General features: G+C 36.5%; 1 protein-coding gene across 1 annotated transcript in view; it reads left to right on the forward strand.

Moving 5' to 3' along the window:
* LOC140138221 (uncharacterized) overlaps positions 1–27726 on the forward strand; it is a 104164-nt gene that overhangs the window by 9707 nt on the left and 66731 nt on the right. Inside the window, 5 exon segments of the mRNA XM_072160135.1 lie at positions 4847–5003; positions 6085–6268; positions 15619–15691; positions 17064–17144; positions 18707–18881. Coding sequence (XP_072016236.1) covers positions 4949–5003; positions 6085–6268; positions 15619–15691; positions 17064–17144; positions 18707–18881 — 568 coding nt within the window. The 5' untranslated portion in view covers positions 4847–4948.

The following is a 27726-nucleotide window of genomic DNA, read 5'->3' on the forward strand; positions in this document are numbered from 1 at the left end:
TGGTTACGGTATTAAATTTTGAAACTTGTGTTATCATTCAAACAATTTTAACTCAAAATCTCTTAATGTTCCTCTAAACCACATATTTTAAATTGGTGGAAAAATTGTACTGCAGCTAACAAAATTCTCCTGATGGTCTTATCTATTTAACAATGTACTGCTTTTATATAATTGATTGTGCTCAAAATTACAAGATTCCTCAAACAACTTTGGACTTTCTTTTTTGGATGTGAACATAAGGCTAATGAACATTGATTCTTAGTTTCTTGTCCCCCGCCCGCATCACCTTTTCATTATTTTCATTAAAAACATTAATTATCTGAAAATTGAGATGGAAATAATCAAAATTGAATTTGAATTGAATAATCAACAATATACATGTAGGTAATAGCCATGAAACTTTCCAAAATAATGAATAATGAAATCATGAACTGAAAAAAATGTGATGGGAAACTAATCATTTCATTTCATTAGCCTAATGTAATGTTGGTGATATCAACTGATATGGCATACTACTCTGTCACACTAGAAAACTAGATTTTAATTTGTTACGTACTAACTGTTGAGTTTGAAGAAAAATTCCAGACAAGTTCAGTGCCAAGTTGTGGCAGGAAATGATAAACGCCTATCAATGTTCCCCCCTTGGCTTGCAACGTTTACTGTCATTGTATTTCCGCTTGGCAAAGAGGCAGCTGATGAGACATACAATATCATCAGAAGATGGAAAGTTGCCACACAACACCATAAACACCCAATTGGGTTGAAGTAAGCAACTGATGAGCCATGATGCTGTCTTGTTACTAGTGTATCATCAGAAGACTTACTAAGGGTTACTCGTGTATCATCAGAAGACTTACTAAGGGTTACTCTTGTATCATCAGAAGACTTATGGAAGGTTGCCACACAACACCATAAACACCCAATTGGGTTGAAGTAAGCAACTGATGAGCCATGATGCTGTCTTGTTACTATCATCAGAAGACTTAATAAGGGTTGCCACACAACACCATTTAAACACCCAATTGTAACTGATGAGCCATTATACTTGTATCATTTAAGACTTATGAAGGGTTGCTACTTGCTACACAACATCATAAACACCCAATTGGGTTGAGAAGTAGGCAACTGATGAGCCATGATGCTGTCTTGTTACTCTTGTATCATCGGAAGACTTATGAAGGGTTGCTGCACAACACCATAAAGCACCCAATTGTAATTGATGAGCCATACTTGTATCATTTTAGACTTATGGAAGGTTGCCACACAACACTATAAACACCCAATTGGGTTGAAGTAAGCAACTGATGAGCCATGATGCTGTCTTTTTACTCATCAGAAGACTTACTAAGGGTTACTCTTGTATCATCAGAAGACTTATGTAAGGTTGCCATACAACACCATAAACACCCATGATGAGTCATGATGCTGTCTTGTTACTATTATCAGAAGACGTACTAAGGGTTGCCACACAACACCATTTAAGCACCCAATTGTAACTGATGAGGCATACTATGTATCATTTAAGACTTATGGAGTGTTGCCACAAGACACCATAAGCACCCAATTGTTACTGATGAGCCATACTTGTATCATTTAAGACTAGGTTGCCACACGGCACCATAAGCACCCAATTTTAACTGATGAGCCATACTTGCAGCATTTAAGACTTATGGAGGGTTGCCACAAGACACCATAAACACTCAGTTGGGTTGGGAAGTAACTTCAAGTAAGCGCATGATGAGCCATACATGTACTTGAATCATCAAGAAGACAAAAAGTGAAGGTTGGCACACAGTACACAGCAACTTATTACACTATAAGGATTAGCAATTAACATGCACATGGGTTTGCTAACAAGTGAAACATACATTCCAATAAGAATTGTGCTTTTTTTGTCACCTCTTCCTTTAGTGTTGTTGTCATGGTTTTTCTATACCTGTTGTTCTCTCTCAACTTCTACACATTGTAATCTGCTTAGACCAATGAGGTAGAAAGGATAGAGTGTCCTGCTCGCCGAATCTGTGAAGCAGGTTTGGGTCCCGGTTTGGGTGCTGTATAGATCACAAAGTTGAACAAATCATTAAAACGAATTAAATTTCCCAGTTTACTTTATCAAAAAATTGCTGAATTATAAAGGCAAACACGCCTGAATCTGGTATTTCATCAGTGTTGCCACGCTAAACAACTCTACCACTTTACTTAAATTTCGCCTTCAGTCGCTGTTCCTGTAGCGCTGCATGGCAACGGGCTTAATGAACTAGATTTAGGAGCGTGCTTGCCTTTATTATTCAGCAAATTTTTCATAAAAAAATGGTACACAGTAAAGTTGAATATGCTAAAACAAGTAATTTATTTAATTTTATTAATCCATACATGCTAGAGTAAATTCAGTTTCCATTTTAGTTGTATTTGATGCTGATTTTGTTAGGTCCCTTCATTTCATAATGGCTTATTCAGTGTGTGATTGTCAATGAAACGGCAACGTACCAGCTCGAGCTCAGCGATCTATGTTTTTCAACGTCATTGGCTTAGACTAAGAATCAGTGTACATGTGGTCTTTGTAAATATCCTTTCGGGAGAAGGCTCACTGGTTCAGGTATTTTACATTTTCAGTGGCATATCAACATGTTCAAAATTTTCAGTTTTACAGTACATGTATGTATTTTACTTTAGCCCAAAGTAAAGGTGACATTTTGTGTTTACTAGGCCAATTTTCAATTCAATGACACTATTGGAGGTGGAATAGGGAAAATGCACTATTTTTGAGAGTAAAATGTGTGAGCCAGTTTTTGAAAAATTGCACATTTTACCAAAATGCATGATTTTTCTCCCCAAAAAGTTCAAATATATGCAATATTAAAATTTTTTTATTGTTTTTCTTCTATAGTTTCTTGCAAATTTTTGCGACGGCCTATTTTCTATACTTTTTTTTTAACATGGTTTGCATTGCAGATCATTATGGATTCTTTGATTTTAGTGAAAACTTCCAAGTTTTTGGAAAATGAGTACTTGAAAATGGTTATTTTGGGCAAATCTTACAATTCGCGGTCGGACCTAAAATGCACGATTGTACCAAAAATGCGCAATTTTTGGCATTTTTTGCGCATCACACATTTTCCCTGTCCTTAGGTTAGGGGGTTGAAGTGTTCTTATTGTGGCATGGTTTTGGTGGAAGGTTGGAATTTGTTTTTGGGGAGGTTTGAGTTAGCAAAGAAATTCATTTGTGGGTTAAAATTCAAACATTTCAGCATTGTACATTTTCACCTTTAATTGTAACCGGTATGAAAAATGCAATAAAGTGATCAGTGCAACCCGGAGTACAAACAAGCCCATTATTGGCTCAGTGGTTCTTGAGATAGCTCTTAATATTTTAATCCTGATCTTGATTCCTGACTTTTTATGTCGAAGCGTACTAGGCATGCAGAACTGTCTGGATAGTTGTGGACACAAGCTTGGTCATGTATGTCACGAAATTGTATATATGCGACACAGGAAATTTAACACTATTAATCTTATAAAACTGACGAGTCCTAAGGCAGAGGATTGTTGTAATGGAACCAGAGATCCTGGATCGAAATGACCATACTATATAACCTAGACTGCAAGAAGCAGCATATTAGTTGCAATCCCAGATTTCCTCTAGGGTCTGTGCCAGTGTGCCCACTGTCCAGGGGGGATATGCAATTAATTATGACCATATCATATGATATGGGATGTGCTGTAAAATGGGTGCATTTTCGGTCATTTGCTATATCATTGAACCCTTTTCTAATGCCATATTTGGTATATGGTTGGGTCATATTTCAAAACGTTCCCAATTTTTTCCCAGAAAATATCCCAATTTTGCCACACTGTTGATAAAAAGGTGTCAAAACTGTAGCAATTTGCTCAATAATTTACACTTTTGCTCCAGCGATGGGTCCAAATTTCTTGGAAAATAAACCAAACTTGAGTTTGAAAATGCCACTGTTTTTTCCATGTTATTTCCAAACTTGAGTACCCCCAAATCAAACTTGAATACTCCCCTCAGGGGTCTGTGTTGCAAACTGCCTACAATCCACATGATGAGAATGGTACCCCAAGTCTCTATTTGTAGTAGACTTTATTCAACTGTCCTAATTTCATTTGTTTATAACTTTACAGATGGTATAGGCCAGGTCATTTTTGTGTACTTTTTCAGATTTGGGTGGGGGGAGGGGGTGCAGCCGTACCCCCGCACCCCCCTGTGTATGGGCCTGGTATAGGCCTACACATTATTATCTGGGGAGGATTGTTATTCACTGTCAACATATCATATTTTTGTCAGTGGTCTTTATTGCAGTGATATGCTCCAGACATGTGTTTTGCTATAAATTTGTATTATATACACCCAAGAAAAATTGTGTATGTTGATGATGTATTTTGCAGCGAATATTCAAAAAGAAGTGAATAACAATTGTTTATGCAGTCAATCAACCAACCCAGTAAAACTAAGTAAAATAAGGCCTAAAACAGTTGCATTGTCCTAATAAAGTTCCAAGTCAGCGTTGGTTGGTTAATTTGTTTTTTAAAAATTACCACATACAAATTACAATGTTAAAAAATGAAAGTTCACTGTAAAATATGATGACGAACAGAGTTTGTCAGACCTGTTTTTTTAATATCAAAGTTGTGTGGTAGGAATTGCAAACAGACAATTTTGCAAATTTTATACCAAAAATATGAAAATTCAAATATGGAAGAAAAACCTGATATGACCCTAATTTTTCAGATTTGTGGGTTGGTTGAAAAGTGCAATACAAACTTTTTTAAGGCCTAATTTCAAGACCTGTTTTTGTATGAATTTATGTATTGTTTTTACTTGTAGAATGGATGTTTGTGATGCCCATACGATATTGTGACAGAATATGGAGTGAAACCTGGTAACCAAGAAGCATATCATCGCAGCAAAGAGTTGTGAAGATATAGCATGGAGAGCAAGAAGGTGATTCGAGCTGGGTATTTACAACACAGACCTGGTGGAGGTATGCATCGTCAATTATTTGTAATTTTCCTGAAAACAAATCCAAATAAAGGTGATATTTGCATCTTCAATGTTCATACATGTAAGGGTTGTAGCTAAGCTATGGTGGGTGGTGGTCCCGGTGGTGGTAGGCATTAGAGACCACTCTCATCAAGCTTTGTTCATGAGGGTTGTAGCTATGGTTGGTGGTGGTAGACATTAGAGCCCACTGTCATCAAGCTTTGTTTCGTCAGGGTTGTAGCTATTATTGATGATGGTGGGAGGTGGTAGACATTAGAGCACACTATCATCAAGCCTTGTTCATCAAGGTTCTAGCTATGGTGGGTGGTGGTAGGCATTAAAGCCCACTGTCATCAAGCCTGGTTCATCAGGGTTGTAGCAATGGTAGGTGCTGGTGGGCATTATAGAACCCACCACTGTCTTGTGGAGAACACCACTAAAGGCTAATTTCAATGCTGGAGCCAACTGTTAAAACATGTGTGTATTTTACTGAATTTATCAGTAGTGGTAAAATCTTCTTCAAAACAAATTCCTTTGCAGTTAACATAGATTTCTCAATTTTCCAGTTCTGGGTATAACAATGTAGGATGTTTGAAAAAGAAGCACTACTGGTCAGTGGGGGGGCACGTACCCTGGGCACCACCCTTGGGGGCGCCGATTTGACCAGTTCAGTATCAATTCTGTGCACCCTTCTAGCTAGTTGTGTGCGCATTTCAGCACAAAATCATATGAAAGATCAGTTTAAGACCGATATTCAACTTCATTATAACCAAAATTAATGAGTAATACTAAAGGCCCTATCTGTGCAAATTTTCATGCACTCCGCATGTACTTGTTTCTAAAATTGGGGAGGGGTGCCATTATGTATCCTTAGCCCTGGGCGCCACAACCCCTAGCTACGCCACTGCTACTGGTTTGCATTGCTTGAGGCCAATGCCAATTCTCTACTTCAGAGCAGATGTTTTTATATTTATTTATTCTTAATTAATTAATTAAATTAAAAAAAAAATTTAACATTTTGTTTTGATAATTGATAATTTTGATGTTATTGTAATTTTTATTTTCATTTCTCAATTTTCCAGCTCTGGCTGCAGCAATAGGACGTTTGAAAAAGAAGCGCTACTGGTTTGTTTTGGATGAGGCTAACTGCCAGCTTCTGTACTTCAAATCAGATAATGATGCCAGCCAACAGCCAATGGGAGTTATGGATATCAAAGAAGCTTGTATTTCTATCCTACCTGATCACAACAATCAATTCTCACTTGTGTAAGTACTTTTTCTTGTAATAACAGCCCTTTCTTGGGAGTGTGGTACAGTTTAGGGTACTTAACCTTTGGTGCATGCATTGGACTATTCCACTTGAAATCCACACTACCCCTGTGGGAGATTTTGGAAATATCTTTCACAGAGGGAGTATGAATTTCAAATGGACTGAACACATTAGGCAGCTCCATTTGAATTTCATACACCATCTGAGAAAGATTCAACCTGAATCTTCCACAGAGGGAGGGTGAGTTACAAATGGAGCTGCTAATGTGCTCATTCCATTTGAAATTCATATTCCCCTTGTGGAAGATATTTCCAAAATCTTTCACAGGGGTAGTGTGGATTTTAGATGGAATAGCCCATTACATGTAGGTCCTTTGTCCACAGAATAAGGTTGATTTTGATGCAACTTCAGTGGAGTGAAACTTGGTGGACATTATCCTGAGGAAGGGAACGTGTTAAAGAGCAAGCAGAGGTAATTTGAGGTCGAAAGGTCATACAAGATGGGAACATCTTGCAATAAAAGCGGTCTATCAATATTCTGTGAATAAAATGATCAAGACTTGGAAATTCAAGTAATATTCATGAAATCCACAAAAAAAGTAAACATTTTTTTCCTTTTATAAAAAAAATGAACACATTTTTCAACAAATCATTTCGACAACAGCCTCTGAAATGTGATGTATATGATTAGGTTAGTTTGCACCAAGGCTTAAACCGTCATTATCTATTCCTGGAATTTAAAACAATAAACAGCATCAAGTTTGAGTATTAATACATCATAGCTACTTGAGGCCTTCACTGTTGCCAAAACTTCTCAATACTGGTACCTTACAAAGTGCTGATCAGACATGTCGACTGCAGCTTTTGAGTCTCAAGTAGCCCAATTCTAAGTGTTCAGTGCGGAAAGGGGTACTAAAATTTGGTTTGGGTAGGGTGTGCGCTGAGAATTTGAAAGGGGACCCATCAATATTCCAATTTTTCAAGAAATATGGACCCATCGATATACCAAAATTTCAGCAAAATTTTACACAAATTGTCATAGTTTAAACAATTTTCCTCCATATCTTAGGGAAATTTCAAAAATGTTGGCTACAGTGAGGCAAAATTCTTCTATTTTCCGAAAAAATAGAGGAAAAAAATTGAGAAAATTTTGGAAAAAAAAAGTACCTATCCATATACCAAAATTGCCCTTGAAAAAGGGGTCATTGATATACCAAAAGGCTAAAAATGCTACCCATGATTGCAGCACCTCCCCAATCCCCATATGGTCATTTGTACTGAGTACCCCCTTGCCTGTGTCCCTTTTACACCCAAAACCCTCTCAATTTGGCATTTTATCCAAAACAGATCATGTTTTCCAAAGTGTGATGTCACTGATGAATTCATCACGTGTTTGCCATTCTAAATATGTATACATTTACTTTCTAAGGCCAGCAATTTAGCAGTTATGAGGCCCAAAAGTTTTCATAATTCCCAGGTTCAGACCAACCTTAAGGGCACTGGAAACAAACCCTTAAATAGCCCAATTGCATAGTTTAAAAAATACATAGTTGGCATCACTGGAGGTCTTTTACATCTTTATCTAAAACCAGGCCGACATTTGTGGACCTTGTCATAAAGCTTGTTTATCATTTTACATATCCAGCATATTATCTCAGCAGGCAGAGCCATTCCTGTGTGTGAAGTTCAATGTTGGTGTATTCACACAGAAACCAAAAACTCAAGGTTTAAGTCTTCAGATGTCTTGGACCAACATTTTCCCACCACGGCAAGCATAGCCAGTCCTGTGTGAAGTTCAATGTTGGTGTTTTCACACAGAAACCAAAAACTCAAGGTTTAAATTTTAAGATGTCTTGGACCAACATTTTGCCACCACGGCAGGCATAGCCAGTTCAATGTAGGTGTATTCACACAGAAACCAAACTCTTAAGCTTTTTAAAAGATTTCTTGTGCCAACATCTTTCCACAGCAGGCAGAGCCAATCCTGTCTGAAGTTCAATATTGTGTATCTAAACAAAAACCAAAAACTCAAGCTTTGAGATGTTTTGTCTGAACATTATTTCCTGAAGCAGGCAAAGCCAGTTTATATGTGTGAAGTTCAATGTTGGTGTATTCACGCAGAAGGAAAAAAACTCAAGTTTTGAGATGTTTTGCCTAAGCAGCATGAGACATCCCTGTGTGAATATCCATTATATACACCTATGGAAGACATGACCTTAATCTTTCACACAGGGAGTGTGAATTTTAAATAGGTTTACCTGAATGGGTGACTCCATTTATAAATATGTACTCCTGTGTAGGAGATTTTAAAAGGTCATGTATTCCAGAGGGTGTATGGATTTTAAATGGAACAGCCTAATTGTACCAATTTTCACATATTGATATAGCATGTACAACAAATTGGAAGTGAAGGGAAATGCATTATAATACACCGTATTATGATGTGTGAATTTGTGATCATGCAGCCAACTATGGAAAACATTTGGTTTTAGATAAATAGTTAGGGGCTGTGCAATAATTATCAGCCCCCGGGGGGGGGGGGTAAAATTTCCGAACGGCTCGCCAAAAATCGCTTGCCCCCGCCAAAAATCGCTTGCCCCCCCTTAACATGCCAAATTTTTCAAACATTCCAAACTTTAAATGGTCTAGATGTATGTTGCGAGCGCAGCGCGCAGGAAAATTTGCATATTTAAGCGTTTCCGTACCGTTTTCCTAAGCCTTTTAGAGCGTTTTATTAAAAAGGCGCCCGTGAATGCGTGCAAAAAAAATCGCTTGCCAAAAATTTCTTGCCCCCCCCCCCAATTTTACCCTCCCCCCAGGGCTCATAATTATTGCACAGCCCCTTAGCACTCTGTAAATGGTTAGGACTCTATATAATATAAAGTTTATTGGATCACATCAAACTATAATTTTTTTTATCTTTTGAAATCAGTGAAATTAGTGACCACAATGTTGTTTAGCAATATTATCAGGAGAAGTTTAGTGAGTGACATAATTAATGCAATTGAAGCAGTTTTATTCCTACATGTAGTACAAATAGGCTATTCCAGTTTGAAATCCATACACCCCCTATAATACTAAAATAGAAGACATAACTTTAATCTCTCAAATGAAAGCACCCATGCAGGTAACCCCTATTACTAGTATTAGAAATACACACTCCCTGAGTGGAAGATAAAGATCATATCTTCCATAGGGTATGTAGGGTATGTATGGATTTCAAATGGAAGAGCTCATTGCACACACATTGATTCCACAAAGTTTACTGAAAATAAACCTAAATGTAGCGAAAATAGAAACTGAATAAGTTTTTGCTCTTACATACACTGTGTGTATGACTCATTTTGCTTGTAACACAGTCATTCATGTACATGTACATATACATACATGTATTTAGGTCTATCCTAGCCTTTCAAAGCTCTGTGCAAATGATACATGTAACAGATGACCTTACAATTCACCTCTGGCAGAGAACTTAAAAGTGGTTGGCACATTTAAATAACAGATCGCAGGTTTCTCATGATGTAAAAGATCGATGCATGTCCAGAGACAGATGCTGGAAGTGGGGGGTCTCCTTTTATTTAGGGAATCATGGGCACCAGGAATAGAAACTTCTGCTGTGCGTATGAGTGTTGTCTATTCCTTCAAATAAACTTTTAAATTTTTGAAATTGGTTATTTCAGTCAAAAGATCAAAAGGATTTTTTCATGAATTGATGAGGGGGGGCGCTTTTTTTTCTCCAATGTAAAATTAGCATTGTTAGTGGTTTAGTTTTTGATCTTTCCAACATTTGAGGAAAGGAACAGGCCCTTTTTTTCAAATGTGAGATTCTGAGGGATAAACCCCCTGAGTACCACAAAAAGACTTGGAAGTGATCCTTGTTCTCTAATAAACTTATTTGGATTAATAAAGTCTGCAGAAAGCATTCCAAAGTCTTAAATTTTTGAAAAATCTAAAAAAAACCCTCCCAAATCTGACAAATTTCAGAGATTGACTATGGAGTGGACGAGAACCAAAACATTTTTTCCGCCCAAGCGCTTGATGAAGTGTAAGTTGTTGTGCAATGATTGGCTTCTCCTTTAGCACGCTTGACAATTTGATATGGTCTAAAACAACAAAACTGGAACCAGAACAAATTCACAATACTCAGATATGAATGCTTATGGGCTTATGTACATTGCTATAATATATGGTACTTAATCAAGGATGTTGCATGATTCCACACTGGTGTAGTTGGTCATTTTGCAACAATTATGAGTCTCTGAGGGGGGAAATATTTCTAAACAGTGTGCCTAAAAATGGTTGCCCCCCCTCTCGGCCTTCCAAAAATCGCTTGCCTGCCCCTTCATTGCCTGCCAAAAAATCTTTGCTTCCCTTGCACATGCCAAATTTTTACAAACCTTAAATGGTCTAGATATATTATTGCGAGCACAGCGACCAGGAAAATTTGCATATTTAAGCATTTCGGTACTGTTTTTCCTAAGCCTTTATAGCATTTCATTTAAAAGGTGCCCCATGAATGTGTGCCAAAAATTTCCCCCCTGGCCAAATAATTCTTGCCCCTCCAATTTACGCTCTTCAAGGCTCATAATTATTAATTATTACACAGCCCTTAGTGAAGAGTTATTGCATATTGTAGTGGAAGATACCAAGGTGAAGAAAATATTGTGATAGATTGGGTGAATTAGGCAATATTGCACATTCAACAACTCTTCCTATACTTTTGTGCAGGAGCCAACCATTGTTAATCCATGATGAATCCACACTTTTGCAGTAAGCGTATACGTGAACGCCAGTGCACATCCGCATTACGCATGAGCGTGTAAAATTCACCATTTCTGGAATCTGTGTGCGTATCACGCTTACAAGTTGAATTCAGTATTTTGGAAGATTGCTGTTTTATTCAGTTTTATTGCTGATATCAACAGCACACTCGGCAGTCCACGCTTTATAATGCGTGCCGGTTCGAAATTCTGAAAATTGGTGAAAGCGTGGGGTTTAAACTTTTTGGGTAAAAAGCGTGGACTGATATAAAGCGTGGGATTAAAATAAAAAGCGTGGGGCTTCTTCCAACTTACAGTATATTTTTATTGAATGATAAAATAATCATAGTTCCAAGAAAAATCACCAAAACTTGCACACTATGTCGCAAGATAAAATTCCATTTGATGCAGGCTCGCTTGTTTACGTGAATCCAGTGCAATGTACACAATATCCTCCTGGAAGCGCTGCCAAAACACCTACGTCATATGCAAATGTCCGATTTTCCATGACGTGTTATTTTTCTTTACATTGATCGTATATGAGTGAGCATGCATAGTTGATTGAGCGAAGCAGCACGGAAGAAGTAGGATATAGTCGCTGAACAAGCGTACGTCAAGTTTCATGACAAGATTTTATTTTATTTATTTATTTATTTAATGACATCTTTAACGAGGGTAAACCCTGATCAGTGCAAGCACTGCTTTCCACAGGGGCCCTCGATACAATAAAACATAAACAAATGATTTACAAGGAAATAAATGTAAAATACACTTAGAAAGTCATTGCACCAATAATACAAGATATAAAACAAATAAATATGATAAAATTACAAACTACATAATATATACAGAGTAATACCATAAAATATTTAAAAGATTAAAACACATGAGACTATAAACAGGATAGACTAGTTAGGTTTGTAAAATGTGCTCCTTGAGCGACTTTTTAAAGTTAATAATATTGCTTATTTGTTTTAAATTGTCAGGGAGGTTATTCCATGCTGTTGTTCCAGAGTACCTGAAGGAACGTTTACCAGTTTCAGTATGAACAGAAGAATGAAAAACATTTTTATTTGCAACAAATCTAGTGTTGTATGAGTGAATGTTTATTTGTGAGTGAATGTTGTCCCTCAGGTACTCAGGAGCCACATTATTAATACACTTATACATGAGAATAATTCTAAAATAATCAGCCCGCTGATTTACCTTCATCCAATTGAGTTGTTTGTACAAATCCTTCACATGTAAATCCTAACTTTACACCCAAGAGTCAGTCTGGCTGCTCTGTTCTGTAAGACTTGAATCTGATTAATATATTTACTTGCGGCAGTTGACCAAATTGTACAACAGTAGTCGATGTGAGGCAAGATGATAGCATTACATAAAATATTACGAGTGTATTGATCAATATACCAACTTAACCTTTTTAAAACACCAAGTTTTTGTGATATTTTGCCAGCCATTTTTTCAATATGCTTATCCCATTTAAGTTGCGGGTCAAACCACATACCAAGATATTTAAATTCATTCACATTCTCAAGAGTTTCATTATTGATTTTTATTTCCAAGTCACCCATTTTTCTAGTTCTTTGGTGTGTTCCAAAAGTCATAACCTTTGTTTTAGAGGCATTAAGTGTTAATTTGTTGGTGTTCATCCATTTAGAAATATGGTCTAGATCTTGGTTTAAACCATGCTCAATTTCAGACTTATTGTTTGAACTAAACAAAACTGCAGTGTCGTCAGCATATAAGACAACCTTACTTTTGTTGATTGCGTTGGGAAGATCATTTATGAATAAAATAAAAAGAAGGGGCCCCAATATTGAGCCTTGAGGCACACCGACTGTTACTGGTTGCGGATCAGATTGCACACCATCAATTAGAGTTGTTTGCTCACGACCTTTCAGATAATTTGAAAACCATCCCAACTCAGTGTCTTTGATTCCATACCAGGAGAGTTTGCGAAGGAGAACAGTATGAGACACCGTGATCGAATGCTTTTTTAAATCTAAAAATACAGCCCCAGTAACTTCACCTTTATCCATGTTGTTAAAAATATAGTCAGTAACATCAGTTATTGCAGTAAGTGTAGAATGTTTGGGTCTGAAGCCAGATTGCGCAGTTGTTAAGAGCCCATTATGTTGAAGATATTCATACACTTGGGTGTGGACAGCACGCTCAAGAATTTTAGAGATGACAGGAAGGACCGAAATAGGTCTGTAATTGCTGCAATCTGACTTCTTCCCCGCTTTAAATATGGGTGAAACAATTGCCTTTTTCCACTCCTTGGGAATGGAGGTGGTGAGGATGGTAAGATTTAAAATGTAGGCAAGAGGTTTAGAGATCTTGTTGGCACCTGCTTTTAGAAGCCGGAGCTAATGTCATCAATGCCGGTGGCTTTGCCTGTTTGGAGTGAGGAAAGTTGTTTCAGAATGAAATCCTCATCAATTTCCTTAAATTTGAAAGGAACGGTGGAGTAATCAACAGATTTGCAAACATCATCACCATCTCCATTCTCAAAGTAAAAAGTCTCAAGAACAACATTTGAACGCCATAAAAGTACAGTTATTCATTAAAATGCTTATTTTACAGTACAGTAGTAGTTTTTGCATTGTTCACGTAATGTATCAACTTAATGGAGAGAAAAACATCGGACTCGCACGTGTGAAATAGGTGCAGAATTCGGCGTACTTGATACTTCGAACCAAATTGCGTGCGACTTTGTCAGTTATAGCGGAAAAAGCAAAAAGTGGTGGGGGTCAAGAATTTTCAGTATAAAGGGTGCCTCAGTAAAAAGCGTGGGGGTCAGGAATTTTCAGTATAAAGGGTGCCTCAATAAAAGGTTGGGGGTAAAATAAAAAGGGTGGGAGTCAAACCCCACTGCCGAGTATGACAGAACTCACCGATGTTTTTGTAAGGCTGACTGTCAATGATTAACTGACATTCCTCATGAAATAATAGGGGAAATAATCATGTGAATTATACGATCTTTAGCTTGTTATCGTTGTTGAAAGGATTCAATCATAGCCGTTGTTCATCACCGATCAACAACTTCGCGTCGGCGCGTCTGCGTGGTTTACTTCGCTTGGGCAGTTAAAATTGCCCTCGTGAAGTAAACCATGCAGACGACACGGACGCATCGTTGTTAATTGGTGATAAACAACGGTGAAACATGATTGAATCCCTAATTTATCCATATAGTGTATGATATGGAGTTCAATTATAAGATTATTGATTCAACACATGCCTATCGATTACCTTCACATTATCTATTTCAAGGACTATAATGCTTTGTCAACAATGTCTGAACATTGTGTAGTCCAAGGATCACATTAACTAGGTTGAACAACTGACATCATTACCGCTGACATTGGTGATTTCAAATTTGCAAGTTAACCCTTACACCCAAAAAACCCACAGAATACCACGATGAAAAATTCTGCGCATGCATGCATCCCAGGGTCTGAGATGACGCAATCACCCTAAGTGTCAAATGCTCACGGAATTGCGGGCGGGCAGCAATTAGCCATGTAGCTCCGGTCCGCGATCGTGTGGTTGGCATCTTGGGGGTCAAAGGTTCGAATCGGGCGCCAAGTCAAAAATTCTTCTTCTTCTTGAAAAATTCGGATCTTTCCGATAACAAAAAACCTGGGTCAGTGTTAGGGTTAATAAAACAAGCCATGCATTATATTCTGCCCAAATTTAATTACAAATGTCTATATGTGTGCAAAGTTTTGAAGTGCTATTTAACAAGTAGTACTTACAGAGTTTAAAAATAAATCAAAAGTTGTCACATTTGATTTTGTTATGAGTAAATATAAGTAGAGAAACCCATTTTTGATATCAGAATATTATTGTTTTTAATTAACAATGTAAATAGAGAAACACAATTGATTGATTCCCAGGGACTTTGTTTGTTGGCAGTTTATACAGGGTGTCCCTAAAGGAACTGTATCATCGGAAACTTAATATGCGGGTATATTGTTCAATTTCAACAATTCAACATTAGATCCTCTTGAAATGAAAACAATTAATAGTTGTACCTTTAATAAATCTTCAAATTAGTGGCAGTTTTGGTTCACAGCAGCTGAAGGGAGTATCCCATTATGCTTTGCGGTACCATAATAGAACTGAATGTGCCATAAAAATGTACACAAAACTTTAAATAACTCGCTTAAATCAGGGAAGCTTAGACTTTTGTTTGCAAAAATATGACCCCTAAAGTATTGTGAAACTATCCATAGCTCTCAATAGCTAAGCAGCTCTTGTTTATATTTTGTATACATTTGCTATGGGGCATGCAGATATACTGCAATGCATGATGGGATACTCCTTTCAGCTGCTGTGGTGTTGACTGGATATTGATGGGTAACAGGGCCTAGATTTTGTGCCAATTTGAGAGAATCAAAAACCATCCGAGTCGCTACACGTACTACATGATTCAATGAAAGAAATTGATTCTCGCAACAAATAAGATTCTCATCGAATCGTGAGGCCTTGGGTACCAATCATTTTGATACACCCTGTATTAATATTATTAGCACAAGCAAAATTTGAAGTATATTTGTATCATTATTATCATAGGTACGGTGGCAAAGAACAGATTCTGACTGCTGATAACCACAGATCCATGATGCAGTGGCTGCAAAGTTTACAGGTAATATAAAAACAAGGATTCAAATACACACATCAAAAAAAGAAAGACCCCACAAGTCTTAGTGGCCATAACTTTGAATACTGTTATTGAAATGCAAAAATGTATGAGTATGAAAATTCAGAGAATTTTGTTAGCTGTTAGTGTGTAAACCGATATCCATATAATCAAGATTTAATGAAATGGGTTATTGCCGTTAAAATCCCTACACCCCCTGTGGAAGACATAACCTTAAGTTGTCACACAGGTAGTGTGAATTCCAAATGGGGTTCCCTGAATGGGTGACTCCGAAATATGCACCCCCCTGTGTTGGAGATTAAGGTCATGTCTTTCATAGGGGATGTATGGATTTCAACAGGAATAGCCCAATATGGCGGGATAAGAAATGTTGCAGCATCATTTATGCGTCTCAATCATGTATCAATGCTAAAAATGAAAAAAAAAATGTCTTGTGTCTTCGGACGACCTATCTGGGACCACTATCCTTATTATTTTTTATGTACTTATGTAAACATTGTATGAGTGACAAGGAATCAGAAATGTTTTATAATCACGGAAATGCCTCTAAAGAAATGTATCAATGTGATGAAAATTTCATGTTGCAAAGGTGAGGACACTTTTCAAATTGCACACATTTTGATTGTTCTTTTTCTTTACTTTTGAGATGTTTTAACTGGTTTAACCCCCTGAGCACTACCTGCTGATATAACATTGCCTCTGATTGGTCAATTACATGATATCTTCACATTAATCACCAGTCAGAATGGAGCTTTGCAAATAATTCGCCCCAATTTTTTTGTGTGGCGAAATTATTCTAACAATGTTGCTCATTGGTCCAATTGATAATGAAAACTTCTTTTTGACCAATCGGCAGGTAGTTCTCATGGGGTTAAGGGATCAGATAGGAATTTTTTGTGGGATCTGAGAGTACATCAGACACACCAAATTGCATTCTGAATACAAGGAATGTCCTTCTGATATCAAACAAGTTTTTGGAAATTTATGATATAATACAAATTTTTGAAATTTGCGATATAATACAAATTTTATGGCAAAATATAAAAAATTTATATTATATTTTTGACGTCCTTGAAGTAAACTTTATAAATCAAATGATATGTAGTGTATGTAGCTAGGAGGAAAAGCTGACCATCATTTGAAAATTTTGACCTTTCATATTGAAGATATTCAGTTTTTGCCACAAAAGACCTAAAAATTTGATATCAGAAGGACGTTCCTCGTATGCAGAATATAGTTTGGTGTGTCTGATGTGCTCTCAGTTCCCACAAAAAATACTGTGCAAACATCGCTATCCAATCCCTTAAAAGTGTATTTAAATAATGATACCAATTTGATGATGTTGTCATGGTTACAGGATGTGAGGGACTCATTTTCATCAATCAGGAAGAACCGCTATACCAAATCATCAAAGTCATACTTATTTAAAGCAACTACTGTAAGTTCCTTAATTGGTTATTCCATTTAAAATCCACACTCCACCTATGAAAGATTTTGTAAATATATTCCACAGGGGGAGTATGAATTTTAAAAGGAATTAGCATATTAACAACTCTATTTGAAACTCGCTCTCCTTCTGTGGAACATCCAGGTTGAATCTTTCTTGGATGGTGATGAAATTAAAATGGAGCTGCCTAATGATTGTGTTCATTCCAATTGCAAATTCATACTCCCCCCATGGAAGATTATTTCCAATCTTTAAGGTTAGTGTGGATTTTAAGTAGAATAGCCCAATAATTTATAAATCGATGTTTTTTTTTAAAAATCAAAATTGATTTATTATTGATAATCAAAGTTTGGTTAGGGTTAGGATAATAAGATTAAGGGTTAGGATTAGCTTACACAAAATAATTACATGACGGATTCACCCAAAGTTTGCTTTCTTAAACACGTGAAATTTTTTTATAATTTAATTAGTTCTTGAATGAAGAAAGAAATTGTGCATGTATCATCTCAAAAATAAACACTTAAAAAAAGTTAAGCTTCCCTTTTATCTTCAAAACTATGTTATGAATTCGGCAGACAGCTGAATCCGGATTTGTCTTTTCCCCGTGCTCACACACTAATAGTGTTGAGGAGGCTTGCCGCTTGATGCATAGTGTTGATTAGGCCTGCCACTCGATGCTGTGGAATGGCATCCACCTTGTACTCTTATCAGATGGTGCAAGTCGGCAAAATTGGTATGCTCATCAATTTTAGGATCCACAGCCTGGTTCAACTGATCCCACAGATGCTGGATTCGGTTAAGATCTGGGGATCCTCCAATAATTCAATATTTATATTACATGCACAATGAGGAAAATACAGCATGGGGCAGTGAAAGTTGCACTGCCTGATCATCCTCCATCGATAGACCTACATTTTTTTTGCAACTTTTCAAATGACAATTCTTTTATTCAATGCATGCTGACTTGCGCATTAAAGTGCTTTTTGGGTTCAAACCCTCCATGTTGATTGTTGGGTTCAAACCCTCCATCTGAATGATGGTGTGCACTAAGAACTATTTCATTTAAATTTTAAATTTGAAGATATAAGGCCAAATAGAAGTGCCTATATAAAAAATCTGTCATAACCATGTGGAAGATTTAGAAAGTCTTCCACAGAGGGAGTATGTTTTTCAAATGGAACTGTCTAGGGTTAATTACTTAATTAGAAGTTAATTACTCCTGCAGTATGGCTTTACTTATATCTTCCACAACTTGAGTACTTCAAATGGAAGTTACCCAATTGTCTATTCTGTTTGAAACCCATACTCCCTCTATGGAAAACTTTAGCTAAATCTTCCACATGGGGAGTGTGGATTTTAAATGGAACAGCTTATTATGATACAGGGTAGGAAAAACCTCCAATGTGCCATTGGCCCCTGAACATGTTTAAAGCAAAACCTCTTATGTAGCCTGTTGGCAGTTTTGTTTTAAACATGTTCAGGGGCCAAAAGCACACATACGACAAGGTTTTAGTACCGTTTCTAAATAGTGCATCTTTTATTCCCGTGCCTAGCTTACCTCACCTAGCAAAGGTTTAGCCAGTTCACCAGCATTACAAAGAAGGCATTCTGAGAAAGTTGACAGACGGAGATACGATGACACAAATGGTACAGAAGGGCTACATAGGAGATCAGGGGGTGGATCACTGAGAGCACAACGCTCATTGCCACCATACGCTTCTGTTGCAGGTAAGACTGGAAGAAACTCTATATTAAAATATTTGTAACATTGGGATTCTAGAAAATCATAGTGCTACGTACAGACAGCAAACATATTAGGGTACCAGTTATCCAGTATATCCTATAAACAAAGACCAATATGTCGAAATTAAAACCCAACAGCCAATATCTGTACCCTTTTGCTCTGATTTAAGACCTCATTTGTTAAAATCTGTTGAGAATTAAAGAAATGGTGATTGAAAATCCAAGGAAGGAACAAAATTGAAAGTTGCATTTTAATGTTTGAATCAACAGAAAACATGGTGCTTGTTAGCTTGTTTGAAAATGCGTTGTGTGCAAATCAATATGGCATCCAATGGAGCAAACTGCAACTTTAATTTGTATCTTCCTTGGGATTTTGGATCACCAAGTCTTTATTTCTTGCCCGATTTCAATGATTGAGGTCTTAAATGTGAGCTAAAAGATGCAGCTATTGGCTGCTGGTTCTAATTATAACATATCTGTCTTTTTAAAGAGTTTTAAATATGTATAGGGCATTGAGGGATCTGAGATTCACAATGCCCTATATAAATACTGTTTTATTATTTATTATTATTAGGCCAAAAAAAAAAAAATTGTTGTGTTGCCCTCAACCGTCCTACCCTAAATCCGGAAAAATCAGGGGCGCAATTTTTTGTTTTTGTTTTTGGAATGATGATTTTTACAGATTTGTTCAAAAACTCAATGTTTTTCACTTAAAATTAATATTTTATTGTAAGACTAGTCTTTAATTGTTGTCTAACAGATATCCAGAAGTCAAAATTGACAAATGTCCCTAATTGAACAAGCATTATTTAATATTTGAGGATTTTTAAAAACTAAAGGTTTAAAAAAAAAAAAAAGAAAAAAAAAAAAAAAAATCCAACCGTCCTACCCAAATTTCTCATTTTTCCACTTGAGGGCAACACAACAATTTTTTTTTTGGCCTTATACAGGGATGAAAATAACTAGTTCCTAAATTCTTTCGCTGTAAACTAAAACAAGCCTTTTCGTTCGAGGCTATCTCAAACTCAATTGCTACATGAGTAAATGAAAATTGAATCCAATACACATTCAAGTTTCCACACTTTTCAATATCTAATGTACTATAATAAATTAACCTTATTTCCTGAGAACGAAATAGAGGGTATCAACAGTGTGTAAGTGTTACATATTGCCTGGGTGTGAATTGGCTTTTCCAGTTTAAATCCATACATCCTCTATGGAAGACATGACCTTAATCTCCTACACAGGTGTAGTGTGAATTTCAAATACCTGAATAGGTGACACAGTTTGAAATCTACACCTTCTGTGTAGTAGGTCAAGATCACTTCTTCCATATAGATTTTAACTGTCATACTGATGCTTTACACCTAAGTGCGATTATATACTGTAAACGTTTGCCTAATGGCGCTATGGGCTGCCTTGACATAACTGAAATTATAGGCACAAGCTAAAAGTGCCCTCCCGTAAAAATCCCACCAGCAAATAAGGGCACGTACCATTAATTCTTGTTGGGATTTTCAGAGGAGGGAGCTTGCTATTTGTACATGAAATTTACCCCAAGACAAAGAAGCTCATGTGCACCATTAGACGAACGTTTACGGTATAGTCAGGTGTCATAACGCAATGCCTTAAATATGCCTGTGTAGGGGGTGTATGGACCCGGTGTATGGATTTTTACTGTCATAGCCCAGTGATGTGTTCAGTTTACACCTACATGTGATCATATATAGTCGGTGTCATAACGCAATGCCTTTAATATGTAATGCCTATGTGGGCTAACCTATTGCTGGTATTGGTTAGAGGCTGAACTGCTTCATTTCTTTAAGTTTCCACATCCCTTTAAATATGCAATTTAGATTGACTTAGTGTACCCATGATCTACCAAAATGTTGTACATAAAATTAGTAAAATCTGTGATTATCATAATATTGAATTTGTGTCAACAGTGATTCTGTAACCTTTTACTTTGAAACATAACTGTGAAAATGGATTTAAATATCCGTCATATGAAAATGGAAGACTTAAGTAATAGAGGCTGTCATCCTTTTCCATGGGATCCACCATCTTGTGGGTACTGCCGTTCTGCATGTCATGTGTTAGACATTAGGCCCTCGATTACGCGGAAGTCACAGTGCATGGCGCACCTCTTCAGTCAAGCATCAATGCGGTGATCTTAGCAACAAGGCACTCCGTACCCACAAGATGGCAGCATTGATGTCATAATGACTACCTCTATACCTTGTGGGTACACACTGCGATGGTCGTTCGATCTCCATGCACGATGATGTGTGATAACAGCTGCGTGGCAAGCTGCGCCCTGCGCGTAGTGTCCGACGCATGAACACACGTATCACTTGTACCCACAAGATGGCGAAAGGCTGACGGCCTCTATTGTTTCAGAATGGGGTTACAGGTTGAGGTTCTGAAGTCAGTTTGTGTCCTCCTATTGTATTTCATAACCGCAAAAGATTTTTTCATGCGTGTGTTCATTAAAAAAAACAGAAAGCAGTGACAGTCTTCATGATATCCAGTAAATATGAGTGAGGGTGTAGTCCAGATAGCTGTGATGCAGCTTTTCTTTGTACATCTTTGTCAGGGTTGCCAACAATTTTCAGTTTGAATCTCGTGTCAAATCATGGAAAAGTCTCCCAATTTTTTTTTTCTTAACCATTGGTTTCAATGGGACAGGAAATGTTCAGAAATCTCCCAATTTGGGTACTAAATTGTAGGATTGGCAACTCTTGCATTTCTAGCAGCAATAGACAGGCACACACTGAAATCTCAAACATGACAATCTGTTGGACACATTTCCATAATTACCTCAATATACTACAACACTCAAAGAATGACCTTTGACAATTTGGGTATAAAAAAAACTCATAGTCTGCAACTTGAGTTCAAATTTGGAGATATGTTTGTTTAATGTATGCCATTGAAAGTGAGATCATTTTGGCACATAGGGGCTATTCCATTTGATATGCATACACCCCCATGGAAAGTTTGGCCTTAATGTTTCACACAAGGAGCATGTATTGCAAATTGAGTGTGGGTGACTCCATTCTACATTCCCTGTGTGAAAGATTAAGGGTATTGTTGGTCAAAACATCCAAAAAAAAATTTGATTATTTAAATCATGTTATTAGGCTTTCATTATTTAAATCATGTTATTAAAAAATAACACTGATGTTTTGAATAAGTTCATTCTACAAATCATATACTTTGAAAATTTGCATGATTTATTGTTGTTAATGAGTTTTATAAAAGTTTCTCATTAAGTCCTTGAAATAAAAACATTTGAATTTGTTTGATATGATACACATTTCAGTAAAAGTACACTGAGCAATGGAAACCCCATGCCTTTAATTTCTGAATTTCAATTTATAACCAGTTTCTTAATAAAAGTAATTTGCCTTATTGCTTTTAGAAAATTGTTCTGGAAATATTAAAGGCAAAAATATTATATTTATTACTCAATAATTTTTGAAACATTTATCCTTTTTTTTTTGGTTATTTCAATTTTTGCTAGCAAAACTGGCAAAAAGGTGTTTTTGCCAAGTGGAACCCCCCAAAAAACCCCAGAAAAAACCAAACAAAAATAAACCTAGTTAAAACCAATTAAAAAAAAAAAACCCGGGTTAAACCATTTTTTCCTACCTGGGGCAAAAACCTGCAAAACATGTCATCACTGGGCAGGAAAAACCTATGTATCTTTGGCCCCTGAACATGTGTAAAGCAAAGCTGCCAACAGGTTACATGATTTGCTTTAATCATGTTCAGGGGCTGAGTGTATGGATTTTAAATGGAATAGCCCATAGCACATTGCTATACACCTGCTCCTCAACTTAGTGAGGATCTAATTTGGTTAACTAGGTGAAAAGTTCAAAACTTGTATTGCTTACAACTACATGCTGAGACCACAGACTGCAGACAGAAGATATTGCACTAGGGTCTCATATATGCTCATCCATCATGGCACAGTTCCTTAAACCCATGAGAACTACCTGCCGATTGGACAAAAAGAAGTTTTCATTATCAATTGGACGAATCTGCAACATTGTTGGACAAATTTCACCACACAAAAAAATTGGGGCGAATTATTTGTAAAGCTCCATTCTGATTGGTGATTAAAGTGAAGATATCATGTAATTGACCAATCAGTGGCAATTTTAGATCGGCAGCTAGTTCTCAGGAAACTTGTGAGCTATGAATTGTTGAAGAGGTTATCAAACTTTGCTACTGGAGATGTGACCATGCTCATAATGCTGTACATGTAAAGACAAGAAATTGCATATGTTTATGAACACAAATTTTGTGAGCAATAAGCTAGTGATTCACAAACTTACAGATCTTTTGGGAAACTTCATGTATATCTTCAATATGAAAGGTCAAAGTTAATTTTTATGATGGTTGGTTTTTCACACTTTTTACATATCATTAGATTTATAAAGTTTACTTCGAGGACTGTTAAATGTCAAAAAAGTCAATTTTTAATAAATTGCCATAATATTTGTATTATACCGCAAATTTCAAAAAATCTAAATTATTTTTGATATCAGAAGGACGTTCCTTGTATTCAGAATTCAATTTGGTGTGTCTGATGTGCTCCAGTCACACAAAAATACAAGACTAGGATTATGAAAATTTTGCTCTGTGAAAATAATGTGTTTTGCAGTACCCATATGGCATAGGTGGTCTACTAGTCCATTTGGCTTTCTTGAGTCTCAATATTTTGCATACATTTTCATCAATCCACTCTGCAGTTTAAATCGCAAAGGCCGATCAACTTCATTATTATATTTTCAGGGTTATTAAGAATTAAGAAAGCCTAATAATGATAATATTGGATGGTTATTTCGCATGATACCATAACATATCGGATTCGTCATACAAATATCGAACTCGCCGTTGGCTCGTCCGATATTTTTATGACTCATCCGATATGTTATGGTATCATGCTCAGCCATCCAATATTATATCAAACTTGGTATGTGGATTTGAAATGGTGGCCTGATGTGCTGTATAGTTTTGTGTCATGTTATTTGCAAATTTTTGAATATTAATGAGCTTATTTGCATTTTGCATATTATTTGTATTTACAAACACCTTTGTGTGGGGGCCACCTTAATTACGAACCATGCAATTCTAGTTATCCATGCAGTGGCATAACTATAGTCCATTTAGCTTCCTCAAAACAGTACAGTCTGTGTGTGATACACACGCGATCAATACGCACGATTGAAGGTGGTGCAATTGCAGCATGCTACTATATGGTATAGGCCTATGGTATATACCATATTTGATACCATGGTTTATAGATTATGTTCATATCAATAGAATCAGTCATTTAGGTCTATATTGAATGACCTGTGACTGATACAAAACTGAAATTCACAACCACTGTGTTAATATAGAATCAAGTTATAGGTATGGGTTATTACGGTATATCCTTTATGAAATTAATAGAAGTTCAAAGTAGTATGCATACATTTTATCTTTTCATACCACTCAATAACCAATATTAAATACACTCTCTGTATCTGTACAGGGTGTATCAAAATGTTTGGTACCCATCAGTTTCCATTTATTATGGACATGACTACCAAAACAAGATGCAACATAGGAGCTACTTTATTTATAGATAAATGTTATGAAAGGTCATAAAACTATAAATCCTGTGCATTTTAGGATCCAATGTTGCATATTGAAGAAGCAGGCTTGTCAATAAACACCAAAAATGATGGGTACCAAACATTTTGATACAGCATGTATAACATTAATAGTGAAACCATATTATACTAGTGAGATCATGTGCAATTAACCATTTATTGCTGAAATTCATTTTGAAATATTATAGCTGAAACAGATTGTTATTTCTTTTGCAATTGATTACTTTTGTAGCATGAAACTATATCATGTAGGCCCAAAGCTTGTGAACAGAAGTCCAATTTTATATGATGTGATTATCCTAATACTATAGCCTGCTCAATTTCTACTTGGATTTGGCTAACAAAAATACCAGTTTATGATTTCAACAATCCTACCAAATGAATCTCTTTACTGAAATATTGACTGCTTTTTATTAGGGGCATGGTTAAATTATAGGCCAGCATGGTGATCTCAAAACCATGACTATGTCCCTCGGCTACGCCGAGGGCCATAGTCATGATTTTGAGATCACCTTGGGCCTATAATTTTAACCATGCCCCTCATAGCAGTCAATATTTGTATAATATTGAATTTGTGTCAACAGTGTTTCTGTAACCTTTTACTTAGAAACATTACTGTGAAAATGGATTTAAATATCCGTCATATGAAAATGGAAGACTCAAGTAATAGAGGCCATCAGCCTTTTCCATGGGATCCACCATCATGTGGGTACTGCCGTTCTGCATGTCATGTATTAGACATTACGCCCCCGATTACTCGGAAGTCGCAGCGCATGGCGCACCTCTTCAGTCAAGCATCAACGCGGTGCTCTTAGCAACAAGGCACTCCGTACCCACAAGATGGCAGCGTTGACGTCACAATGACTACCTCTATTGTTTCAGAATGGGATTACAGGTTGAGGTTCTGTTTTTTTCAGAAGTCCAATTTTATATGATGTGATTATCCTAATACTATAGCCTGCTCAATGGACAAGATCATTGGGCTATTTCATTTGAAATTCGAGATTTGAGAACAAGCTTCCACATAGGGTGTATGTTTTTCAAATGGAATTGGTTAGGGTTAACTATGAGAAACCCACACTCTCCCTGTATATGGCTTAACCGGTTTTTTCAAATGGAACTTCCCCAATTGTCTATTCTATTTGAATGTGATGCACCCTCTGTGGAAGCCTTTAGCTAAATCTTCCACAGGGGGGAGTGTGACCCTTTAATGGAGTAGTCCTTGGTTATTGGCATAGAAAATCAAATTTGGTGCTTTTCTCAAAAACTGCTCATTTCTGTAGAAATCTGCCATGCTAGTTTGATTCCTTGCGTCATTTCCTTTCTGAAATTACTTATCATCATTACTTTTGAAGATACAATACAAAACAATGTCTAAAATTTCCTACTTTGAGTGATCCTGCATGCCATGGTCATGGCACAGTTCATGCAGAGCACTTATAATCAAATTTAGATTCTGTAGATTATTTGTGACACAATCTGGTCCATAGAGGCTCAAGGTGGCAAATTTGAAATTGAGATTTAAAATTAAAAATATGGAGTAAAAAGTAAAATACAAGAAAATAGACATCACAAAACTTCATAACTTTAAAATCAAGTACATGTATGCTAGACCTTTAGTGTTTTCAGTGTATGATAGCCTAATGTTAGTATAAGGTAATACTCAATTTTCAAGATGCCTCCTTTGACCTCCATAGACCAGACCATGTCAAATGTTAAATAGACAAGACATTTGCAAACAATGCTGATCATTGAGTTTCACATACATTGTAAGTTGATGTGATTATCACATGTATGAAATTGAAATCGGAATTAATACCAGTTCATCATGTTCATGTTGGCTTGGTTTTTACTTTCAAATGTATCATATTGCACAATGTTTACATTGGCAACGTGCACACATGATATCATTTGGCTTGACTACAGCTAGCCTACTTTAGTACAGAAGCCATCAAATCTTTCATAATGCAAGCACATAAGCTCAAATTGGTTTCAACAATAGTCCATATACCTTCCTATGCTTAAAATAAATTCAGATATTTTATTGTATATCTCTTTCTCTTAACTTGATGATGATAAGTACATTTAAAAAAGTATACATTTTCAGAAAGGAAATGACTAAAGGAATCCAACTCGCATAACAGAGTACTGCAAAAACAAGCAGTTTTTGAGACAATCACAAAATTAAATTTTAATTTACTGCCTCAAGGAAGGCATATGGACTATAGTAGTGAAACTTTTGCCAACCCTGCCAAAACATCCAACAAGTCAGTCTCATGTCTGCTTCAAATCCCTCCAAACAAAATCATTTGTTGAATTTAAATGTGCCTAATGCATAGAAAGTCACCACTTGCACTATCTTAAAAGGTCATTACTTTGGAGAACCACTGGACCTATTCTGATGTGTTAGGATCATTCACAGTTAATTTGAAGAAAAAAATTGGAAAAAATTACAGTTTGTTATCCTTAATATATATGCAAACCACAAACTAATGTTTACCTCTTCATCTATCATAATTATAAATGCATAGAAAACCAATGCAAGCCTAGGGCTTCATTTTCCCCTCGTTCTATATTGTTGTTTTTCTATAAAATGTGTCTTCTGTAAGGGGTTTATAAGGGTTTTTAAAGTGTAGAAACCCTCTAGCTTTGTGGGGCTTTGCCCCTTGACCCCACCAAGGACCCCGGCCGTGAGGGGCGAGAGCTTGCTTCGCTATGCTTGCTTCGCCGCAAAAAGTTCATGAAATTTTTCAGCAAACCTGTGGCATCTTTGAATAACTGAAAGCAGTAAAATTTGTATGAAGGTATGAAGAATTTTAATAGATGTGGTGTGATACCAAACTTGTGTACAAAAGATGCATATGGGTCAGTCCATATGAAATCAAGGAGGCTCCCCACCTGACCCCCTCAGATTTGCTTGATATTTTAGTCATATGTTGTGCCTGTAAAAATATGAAAAACCTGCAAATTTGAGGTCTGTAGCTCTTACTGGATTTTCTGTGGCAGCCATTTAAAGTTGGAGTAGGGGGGTCTAAATTTGGACTCAAAAGTTGCCCTTTAAATAAATTTCATCTTTGGGAGTCTGTGCCTTCTTTACAAAGAGAGGGAGATGTCTGAAACCTTGTATACAAACTAACTGCATGCCAAATTTGTCAAAAGTAAAA

This window comes from Amphiura filiformis, chromosome 17 (assembly GCF_039555335.1).
Source record: "Amphiura filiformis chromosome 17, Afil_fr2py, whole genome shotgun sequence".
NCBI lineage: Eukaryota > Metazoa > Echinodermata > Ophiuroidea > Amphilepidida > Amphiuridae > Amphiura > Amphiura filiformis.